At 34.3% G+C, this 11,500-nt stretch overlaps 1 protein-coding gene across 1 annotated transcript in view; it reads left to right on the forward strand.

Annotated features, from left to right (window-relative positions):
- Positions 1-9,410, forward strand: part of LOC130804705 (uncharacterized) — an 11,235-nt gene extending 1,825 nt beyond the window's left edge. Inside the window, exons 2-5 of the mRNA XM_057669252.1 lie at positions 366-443; positions 4,793-4,874; positions 6,195-6,337; positions 8,725-9,410. Coding sequence (XP_057525235.1) covers positions 366-443; positions 4,793-4,874; positions 6,195-6,337; positions 8,725-8,934 — 513 coding nt within the window. The 3' untranslated portion in view covers positions 8,935-9,410. The remainder of the gene's footprint in view (positions 1-365; positions 444-4,792; positions 4,875-6,194; positions 6,338-8,724) is intronic.
- Positions 9,411-11,500: the final 2,090 nt, after the last annotated feature.

Genomic DNA, 11,500 nt, shown 5'->3' on the forward strand with positions numbered 1-11,500 from the left:
AGTCATGGTCGAGTTGACCTGCTCGACTCGGTCGAGCCATATTACTAGAGCAGCCCGTGAAACATTCTGACCTTGAGTGCTCTTTGAGTCCCTTCATGTGCAGCACCAAACAACCATTTATACCAAGCACATAAATTGAGATTATGAGCCACACCATACCGGGTATATTGATGATGATGGTTTCACTATGCACCGAAATGTTCTATGTTGTGTATTAAAGAGATTTTATACCATTATAATTGGGAAAAGTAGTGAAATAGCACGTAAATACATACCCTTCGGGGGATTTAGTGTGGCATACATTATTGCATTTCTTTTTAAATTTGATTTGCGAGAATGATTGTTTATCTTCTAATGATTGATAGGTTGTTTATCGGTGTCGGTTCGTGACTTTTCTTGGAGTCTTTGGTTCCTTGTTTGGTTCTCTTCTTTGCTTCGTCAAGGTCAGTTGTGAGCTTGTTAATATTATGTATATGTTCTGTGTGTGCTAGTCTTTCTATTGCATTCCTTATGTGCTTTTAACTATGCCAAAGTAAATTCATGATTTTTTCTTTATGAATGATTGGTTACTCTGGAGTCAGACTGTCAGAGAGAAGTATTTAAGAATGAACTATGCCAAGTTTCAATGTTGATTTTCATGTATCTATAGATTCTAGCTTGGAATAGAATCCTTGAACAGTTATGAGTCCTTTTCGCTTCCATTAATTAGTATCTATTGGACTAAATTTTTCTCATGCAGGTTGAAGAAGCATGTTATATATATAGAAAGATAGTTAACATCATCCTTATATGAGAATCATGAGAACTAATCTATTTGACAAAAAATGTTACTTTCTATTACAAAGGTGTTACTTTTAGGCAAAAAAGTGTTACTTTTTTTTTGTTAAAAAAAGATGATACTTTTCGACAAAAAAGTGTTACTTTAAAAAAAAAATTCTGAACAAAAGGAAGAAAATGGTGTTACTTTTTACATAAAAAAGTGTTGCTTTTCGAGAAAAACGTGTTACTTTGTATAATTTGATTTTTGAAAATTTTTCTGACAGTAACACTTTTTTGTTAAAAAGTAACAACTTTTTTTTTTTTTTTTAAAAAGTAACATTTTTTGCCTAAATTCATTTTCTAGTAAATAAGTAACAATTTTTTATTATGTAGATTGGTTCTCACGGTTCTCAAATAAGCTTAGTTCTCACTGAAACTTGACCCTATATATATGTGAATTTTTAATTAATCGCAAGCGCACGGTGTACGTGTAGCAATACGGGTCGAACTCAGGGAAGCGAGTTAACAAATTCGTTCGGTTTATGACTACGAGACACTGGTAAACAAAATAGTTGGTCTAAGAATCTAAAACTATTAATAACAATAACTAAAATAATGTAAATAAGACTAATAAATAAAGCTAAAACAATAATTAATATAAAGATGATGATAATAAAACAAATCTAGGATGTCGGGAATCACCTAATTCTAACATGGGAGTTAATTACTCATAATTATATGAAATTGAGTCTTTGGCATAGTTAAACGTGATCTAATTAATCTCAAGCTTCCGCTATATTGATCAATATCGGTTTAAGACCTTACTAGTATTAATCCTTAAACTTTCGTTTTATTGGTTAAACTAATAGGAATTTAACTTAAATATACCTCAATCCTAAATTAATCATAATCTTAAACTTCCATTATATTAAAAAGGTTAATAAAGATGTTTGAAATAAGGCTCATTAAACATAGGTTTAATCATAGATCTAAATTTCACACAATTAATCGATAAAATATCATTCCATGCTTCGAATTAGGGTCAATCCCTTAACCATAGAGAAGAAAACTACTTACTAGACATGGCGATGAACATGCAATTTTTGATGAATGAAAACCTAAATGAAATACTACACATGATAATAATGAATAATTTAAGACAAAAAGAGAAGTAATGAAGTAGTAAATCAAGAATACTTACTAGTGGAGATGAACATAAATGTAAATTGCAATAAAAATAAACATAACAATGGAGTTTCTCAAGAATAAAAGCTCTAAAAGGAAGAACAACAAAAGAGAGAATTTTGAAATTAACTAACAATACTGATGATAAATAAAAATATAGCTATCGCTGTTTATACTAATTCCTAAAAAATAACTGAAAAAGACACGAAATAACGACTGATAGAGTGGTGACGACTCGTGACAACAGGGGCGACGAGTTGTCGCTTTTGTTCTGCCTGTAATAGTGACTTCAGAAAGTTTGCGACGAGTCATGGAATATGTGGGACGACTCGTCGCTTTGGCTCTGGATTGCTCTGATGACTTCAGTGGATATGCGACGAGTTGTGGCTTCTTGGGGACGACACGTTGCTTTTATTTTGGACACAGCTTAGCTACGACTCGTTTCTTTCCCTTGGGCTTGTTTGGCTCGATCTCTTCACTTCTTTTGGGTCTTAGGCCATTTCTCCAAGCCTTCATCCTCTTATCACCCGCGGAACCTAATAAAACTCCGATTTTTGCTTTAAAATAACAAGAAATACAACATTAAACACATGAGGCAAGAAATACGAAATCCTACTATCAAACCCACCTAAAAACCCACTAAATCATCACAAAAGGAGTATAAAAGTGACATGAATAAGTGCAAATCGCACTTATCAAACTCTCCCATGCTTAATCCTTGCTCGTCCTGGAGAAAATCGAGGTAAGAATGCATAGAAAACAAGGTTAAGACACGGTCTCCTGTTCCTTAACTACCTCTTATGCCTCCCTTTCCTAGACTTCTCTAATTCCTGGTGTTTGCCAAGCGTCCAAATTTTTTACCACTTGTCCCCTTCACTTGGCTAACACAACACAACACAAACAAGAGTACAAATAAGAATTACCGAAATCCCTATACTTCAACCTCTTTATGACTCCTAAAGAACATAGAAAAGAAAAATTCTACACTTCTCCAATGGTGACCTACCCAAATGCCTACCTTATAGCTCTCATTTCTTATGTCGCTAGCTCCAAGTACAATATGAAGTGCATAAATATTTAAATCTCTCTTTTTCTCTCATTTTGCCTAGGAGCTCATATTTGGGTTTTCGTCCTAGCCACTCATTATCTTTTTATTCTTTTTCCAATTCTCACTTGCTCACCCACTCATGCTGCTCTTTTGCTTAGGTCGCCCTTTCGAATTTTCAACCCAGTTGGGCTTTTCTCTTTTCAAGCATTTTTTCTTTTTCCCTTATTCAATAAAAAGCGAAGTACAAATTCAACTATAATTGAATTGAAATTACAATGCATATGTCAGATAAATTCATACAAGAAATAAAAATGAACAAGCATGCAATATATTCCCACATGCAATATATATATATATATATATATATATATATATATATATATATATATATATATATATATATATATATACACACCATGGTGTATATTGTTTACCGGTGTATGAGGTAGGCATTGAGGTTAATGTTATGTTAGAATTTTGAAGACAATTATCAAATTCGTTAGAATTTGAAGTGTGCATATTGTATTGTAGGAAGATGGAAGTATGGTAAGATGGATGAGTGGACATACGTTGAGAATCAATTTAGAAACAAAAACATAGGAAAAGGTTCAGGCATCGCCAACTATTAAGGATAAGATGAAAGAGAACCGTCTAAGATGGTTTAGGACTTAGGAGTATTGGAAAACTTGTAAGGGAAATAAAAAATTAAAATTCGTGAGATTTAAAACAAAGGCAAGGAAAACCAAAAATGAACCAGAGGATGGGTGAAAAATGATATGGAAAATTTAGAATTAGAGGTCGAGACGGTGGAAAATCAAAATAAATGAAAATAGAGAATTTATGTGGACGATTATTGGAAGTGTAATAGATATTAGTTTGGTTATGATGTAATTGATTTTGTATTGGAGGGACTATTCACTGGATTAAGGCTTGGTAATTCAAATGAAGAGTTATCATACCTTAGAGGTTAAAAAGGATATGATTGATAAAAATATGTTGAGTTGGATGTTGTTAACAATTATACATGTACCAATCACATGTCTCAGGACAACTCATGTATCTCCCTAATAGATTACAATTAGTAGTTAAACTTTTTATAACAAATACCTTTTGTATCGGTTCTTGGCTATTATATATATACCAAGTCCTTACTCTTTTATTAGGATTAGCTTTTGAATAACAATTATATTTCAACATTCTTTCTTTGTTCTATATTCTGACATTCATTGTCAATGGCATACATTAATGCATATTGCATATTATAACAGATGTGTTGTAATATTCCAAGGGGTATATTTTGGAATTTACGATACTAGTTTAAGGTAAATTTACTAATAAGCTAAATCAGAATCAATTATTATTAACTATTTGTCTGCATTGGTTTAGCACATGGATGTCCGACATGATCACTTGGTTTCAAATTATAATGGATTATAGTACAATTTATATTAAATGTTGTGTGCTTCTGATTTATGAGAAGTTGTAGATGTTTGCTACCAAGAGACAATTGATGACACTTTAGTTGTTCCAAGGGTACAAATGCAAACATTTGGCATTTCTAAATCGTGTCTAGGTGGGAGCCATTTAGTGGCAATTGGGAATTTAATGTTATTGATGCTCTTATTTATTGCCTTTTTTTTTTTTGAAAAAACCACTTATTTGTAACCGGAGATGTTAATTTGCTTGAGGTATAAGTTAGTGTTGTCTTCCGTACACGTATCAGACTAGACTGTGGCTCTCTAAGTTTGTCTTATAGTTTTTGCTTGCAGTATCCAACTGATAAAGCCTTTTTGGATGTAGGGCTGTGCTATTGTTGCAGAATCTTTCTCTGAACACTTTGCCAAGAGTGGGAATGTGATATCTTTGCTGATTGAGGCCATGGGTGTGTTCTCTAAACGTTTTTGTTTGGTTTTAATAGGGTATTGTGAAGTTTGATTGCTTTTGGTTAAAAATTTGGTAATTTAAAAGATATGGGAAATTTCAAAACCTCTTTGTTTTTACCAGGGTATAAGGCTACTTACATCTCCCAAACCCAACTTAGGTGGGCGCCACTTAATTGAATTGGAGTAATAGATTTTTGTTTTGCTAAAGTGTTTCTTCTTTTTCTTGATACCTAATATTTATTGACTTTTGGAATAGAACAAGGGTTCACTCATTTGATTGGTTTTCCTCTTCTCCTTACTTTATTACTTAATCCTAATTGAATGCAATTTATTACTACAACTTGAATGCAATCAAGCTTTTTCAACAACTTGGATGCAAGTTTTCTCCAACTGTTTTTCTAAGTTGATGACATCTTTTGTTACAGCTGATATCTTTTTACTATTATATCAAAACTCATAAGCAACATCTCCTCAATGCCTCTAGAGAAGTTGTTGATAATTGATATACATACAACATTCGAATGCCACTAACAACCTGTCACTTAGGTGGGTTTGAGGTTTGACTGACGCAACATATCGTTGTAATTACAACAGTTGTTTCGAGTGACATTTAATTGCTATTATCATATGCAACTTCATGCAATTAAGCATTACACATGATTTAGTGTGGCCTATTATACTCTAATAGTGGGATTTGCCTCACCTACCTAAGGCGTTTTCGGTCGAGCCTGAGCTCGAAGCGATGAAGGTGCAAAGTGAGGCATGCTTTCTAAAACTAAGGCCGAAAATTAACAGAATATTTCTTCTATATGTTCAATCTTTCAATTTAGGGCTTATATTTGCTTTGTTCTTTCATATTCTTGTTGTGCAATCTACATAGGTGTATTTTTGAACTCCCTTGTAGCCATCTTTTAGTATATGCAGTTGAAGGAACATGAGTGATAAATGCTAGATACTTTTTTAAGCAATTACTTTTCGTTCTGTCATTGTGACTTTTTTATGAGATCGTATTCTGTTGTTTCTATTCTTTTCTTCTTTTTGGGGGAAGATAGGGCAAAGGTAGGTCACAGTCTTAGTTAGCAGATAATGGGTGCTGCTTTTCGTCGTAAGGGGGATAAAGCATGGAGAGGTGTCGGTTTTCTTCCCTTTGGATTTTGGGGAATCCTAGTTCATCTTTGATCCTAAGTTCACTTGTTACGTTTTACTAAAGTCAATAGCTCATCCATACATTAGCATGTTTTTATATCATGACTGCACATTCATTGGTTAGTGTCAAAAGTTATTGATTGTTATACGCTCTTGCTTCTATTGCATCACAGAGGTTTATCTACTGGGAACAGTGATGCTGGTCTTCGGAATGGGTCTCTATGAGCTTTTTGTGTCCAACCTTGACATTGCAAAGTCACTGTCTGATGCTAAAGATCCACATCGATCAAATTTTTTTGGCTTGTTTGCTATGATGGTAAGTTTTGTATTCCTGTCTTTGATTGTGTAGACGTTCAATGACTCTATAACTAAGATCCTTTCACTCAGGGAGAATGACAAATGAGCCTTTTTCAAGAATTGAGTTATTTTACTTCTATAGTATTTGAACATTTGTGAGATTCAAGGGTTGGCTTAGTGGTTGAAGACTTTACTTATCACCTTTGTGACAACATTCGATTCAGGCTACCTACAGGAAGGATTAATTTCCCTCCTTGCCTGTAGGGCCAGCTTGAATCAAGTTAATGAATATAAATATATAGAACATTAGTATTCTGTCCGGATGATCTACCATGGAAAGGGAGAGGACTATTGCCTTCCAATAAGATACTTCCCACCCCCTCTTTTTTTTATTTTTATAGTTAGGTTTTAGTTTCTAACTATAGATATAGCGTTTTAAAAATGGAAAATGTAATATTTGGTGTTGGTAGAAAAACATAGACTTTCTGAGCCAAAACTCTCCATTTTGTCTTGCTCCTTTAAATAAGCTTACTCTTGAGACATAAATGCCAACTTTAGATGGAAAAGTTAAGGTTTTAGTTATCTATTTAGGGCCCTTTGGTACTGTAATTTCAGTAAAGGAGAGTGTAATTCCCTCTTTCGCTTATTATTGCTTTAAATATGTTTTTTTTTTTTTTTCTCATTCTCTTTCCTTTCCTCTGACTTTCAGTGTTCTTCCAAGTGTTTTTATTCGTAGTGAACAATAACCTTAACACTCCTCTTAACCCCATAGCCACCTTTTCTTCACCTTACTCACACCAAAAACTCCACAATCCCAGCCCCCATGGACATAAGGTCAATTTGACTATGGGTGAATAGGACCAAGAGAGGAAATGGCCTCTCTTAAAAAGTCTTCCCATGGTTAGAAATACTTCATATGTGAGAAAGATTCCACATTACTAAAATAGTAGGTTGTGAACTTTTACATAATGCTTGGTGGGCTAATCCTCATAATACCATATGGTTTTGGGAGATAATGCACCTCATCAAGTGTATATGCAAGCCAACGCTCATTACCCGTGATTTATTTATCACCCATTGTATATGTGATTCAAATTTATATTCGGAAGTTGTTGATTACATTGAGATTATGTATATGTGATCGAAATTTTGTTGAAGATATTTAGATAATTTTCAATTTTTTTATATTTTAATTGGATGAAGTTCGAATTACTCAAATTTCTTTTGGGAGCTTAGCCTTAGTCTCTAGTGTCATTTTGTTTCATGTGATCAACTTCATATTTTGGGATTAAGGCTTTGGGATTATTGTGCGACAACATTAAATTGGGTGAGCTTCATCTAGTAGATATTAATTGCACTAGCTATTGACAATAAAGTTAGTTAATTACTTGGAACAAAATAATCAAACCCATTAGTAATTTCCCTACAATAATCCATATTATTGATTAACTATAAATAACTCAATCTTGAGTGGTATTTGCATCGAGTATAATCAGGGTTAACCAGTAACCTATTTTATAGGTTGTTACAAAATTTAAAGGAAATTAAAAATATTGAAAATCACACAGCTCTTCCCATCCCTCCTAGAACACATCCGGTGATAACCCCGTCCCCCATCTCAAATTGACCACCCGCCCTCCTCTCCCACCCTCTTGCTTTACCCTCCTAGTATAACTGCAAGTCCGCAACCTCAACCACCATCAAACTCTGCACTTGAAACCACATCTTCAATCAACATTGCAACCAATTCCCCACCTAATAAACCAATAGATGTTGCTTAATTTCATCAAACATCCTTGGGTTTTCTGAAGGTAAAGTGGTAATCATATCGGATTTCATTAAAAGTTCATAATTCAAACACTTGATCACTACAGGCCAGCAAGTTATGAGAAGTTTGCCCAAAAGAATTTTATTTATCAGAAAGTACGAGGAAATACTAAAACTAAATCACCGAGGGGGTACGATGTTTCTAGGGTGGGGTAAAGATCAGGGTTTGTAGCGTTGGGGGAGGGGAGGGGAGGGGAAAGGTTGGTGGCAGTGGCGGTGGTAGTGAGGGAGTATGCTTTGGTGGACGGGAGAGGGTGAATGGTTATTTTTTTTATATTTCTTTTGTCTTAAAACTTATTTTGTTTTTTTTATTTTTTTTATTTTTTGGTGACTTACCTAATATAAGTGACTAAAATACCTTGTTATGTTGAGAGAACATAACCCCCAAATTATATTTATATTACTTATGGTTATACATTAAGTATGGATTATTGTTGGAAAATTAGCAAAAAATTGAATTATTAACCAGTGGAAGATCTTAAAACTAGCCTTTTGAAGAAAAATATACTTGGTCTACCAAACATGGCCTTGATGACTGCTATTTCTATTAGGGGTTAATAGCTTTTCATATGTCTGCAGGAACGACCAAGATGGCTGGAAATTAAAACAGTAAATGAGTTGAAAACAAAGGTTGGACATGTCATTGTGATGCTGCTTCTGATAGGGTTGTTCGACAACTGTAAGAAAGCAGCTATTAGTACGCCTTCAGATTTGCTTTGCTTCTCAGCGTCTGTTCTTCTATGCTCTGGTTGCCTTTATTTGCTCTCTAAGCTTAATGGCTCACACTAGATGCTTTCGGCACATTTGCAACGGATTCTGAAAATCCATCATAGTGTGTGCTCTTAGATACTATCTAGAGAAAATGAACCACAAGCTGGCATGTCATTCCATCTGTATGTAATGGTTGGAAAGCTGGGATAACAGCTTACGTTATTACGGAAAAGTCTTGGGAAGAAGAGGAGGGAGATTAGTAAGTATTTGAAGGCCACACAAGTTAAAATGATGTAATTATGTAATATTGTTTCTCCTTCTAGTCGTATACATATAAATAGCATAATATTGTATATGTATGTTACAACAGCCATGCGGTATGTATGTAAACATTCTGACTTCGTTTTAGATAGGTATGTGTGTATATTTGTATGTATTCTACCTTTGTATAGATGTATATTCATGTGAGCATTCTGGCTTCGTTCTTTATGGGAATGTATGAATGTATGTCTTTGAATAGATGTATATATGGCAATGTTTTCTGGCTTCGTTTAGACGCGAGCAAGCACTGAGCTTGATTGGGTTGATGTAAATGCCTAACACTCATTGAATAACTTTGGTCATCTTTACGGTTTACTTGGGGAATTGTGGATCGGGATGGGGATAGAGATGGAATCTAGTCCCAAGTCTTTGTTTGTTAAGATGTGCTAATTACTCCATGTCCAAGGAATCTATAACCAGATTAGGGATAGGAGTTGAGATGTACATAGACTCTTTTTTACCCTTTGCCAAAAATTAGGCTTCTTCCCTCCTCCGATCCTCATCTAACTAACATCTAGTGACGAGTGACGACCATGGTCTAATTGGAGCTTTTGTTAGATTAGGTTGGACTTATTATGAATGCCAGCAATTATCAGGGAAAACAAGAGGTGCACACATTTTTATAAGCCAAGGACATTATATCATCCTAAAACCATATGCAATGGAAAGGACTCCTATAACTTATAAAATGTGCACACCATGTTCAATTTGTCGATGCCCTCACATGCGAATCCCTGTCAAGTTCGCATGTGGGATAATCGATTAAGGTAGCAACGTCGTTCTTTTCGGACCTATCATTTTTAATTTTTGATTGAACCATCAGCTAGGATTCCATGAAGAAGAAGAAGTTAATAATGGGAAAATAAGAGTGTTTTGGATTATGAATCTTGTTTTGTATTAATTAATCAAAGTAATAATAACCCCTATTTATACAAGGATTAGAGGACTAAACAAGTAAATAAAATATTCTATGAAATAATTATATATCATAATATTCTCTAAATATATGCACAATATCTTCCTGCATATTAGGCTAGGGATGGCAATGGGTATTGGATCCGACCCGGATCCGTGGATCCGTATCCATTTTCACGGATCTGGGACTTAAAAAATTGGACCCGTCGGATCAGAGTCGGATCCGGATCTGTTTAAATTTCACGGGTCCGGATCCGGATCTGAGAAAAATACCCAGACCCGGACCCGCGGATCTGAAGGACACGTTTTTTTTTTTTTTTTTTTTTTTTTTTTTTTTTTAAATATATATTAAAATTTAAAACCCTATTCCCCTCCCTCACACTCACAGACTCACTTTCCTCACGCAGTCACACAACTCACAAGCATCCTCAGTCCCTCACTGCCATTTCCATTTCCCCCCCAGACTCGACATCCACACTGCAGTCAAGCACCCTCACTGCCTGTCGACAGCCACCGGAGGCGGCCACCGCTTACTCCTCCTCTCTTCTCACTGCCTAGCAAATTTGGGTAATAAACCCTAATTTTTTTTATTCTCCTTGGCTAACCTCACTCTCTCCCCCTCTTTACCGTCGGCTGCAACCTCAAACTCACAAAAATGGTGGTTCTTCTATCCAAACATTTTCAATTTCTCAATTAGATTTGATTTTCTTGGTTTATTGCTATTATTATTGGGGTTTATTTTTAATAATTTGTGTTTGTTGGATTTATTTATATGTTGGTTGTCTTGGAGTTCAACCTATAATTAATAAATTAATTGGAAATGGGCTGAGCTTAATAAACTCAATCACTTAGATTTTAAGTTTAATTGTACCAGGAATCAAAATCACCCATTCGTTGCAGAGCTCTGTTCTTCAATGATTTAGTTCTTGAAGATAGTTTACCAATAGTTGACAATTGGTACTTGGATTATTATAAAACTATTCTAAATTTTGTGGGTAAGTTAATAACTAGCATTACATATTTGGGGATGTAATTTGGAGATGTTTTTGTAGTTAAGACTAAACTACTGATGATTCTATGTATGAAACTGCAGCATTTGATTGAAAGTAAAGATCTGGAAAGTTTTTTCAGAATTAGTATTGTGCGTTATAAATTTATGATCTTATATTCTTATATCTAAATTTTTATTAATTATATTAAGTTATTTTGAAGAATTTAATGTGTTTGTTGGATATTTTTAAGACAATTTTAAGTTGGGTAATGTATTTTTGGGTGATTGATTGTGAAATTATATATATTATTAACATTAGTCTATAAATATCGCTATTGCAATCTCAACACATTCAAAAATACAAAAAAAAAGGCAAAAACAAGTTAGACCCGTTTTGGACCCGGATCCGGTACTGGA

This window comes from Amaranthus tricolor, chromosome 17, assembly GCF_026212465.1.
Source record: "Amaranthus tricolor cultivar Red isolate AtriRed21 chromosome 17, ASM2621246v1, whole genome shotgun sequence".
NCBI lineage: Eukaryota > Viridiplantae > Streptophyta > Magnoliopsida > Caryophyllales > Amaranthaceae > Amaranthus > Amaranthus tricolor.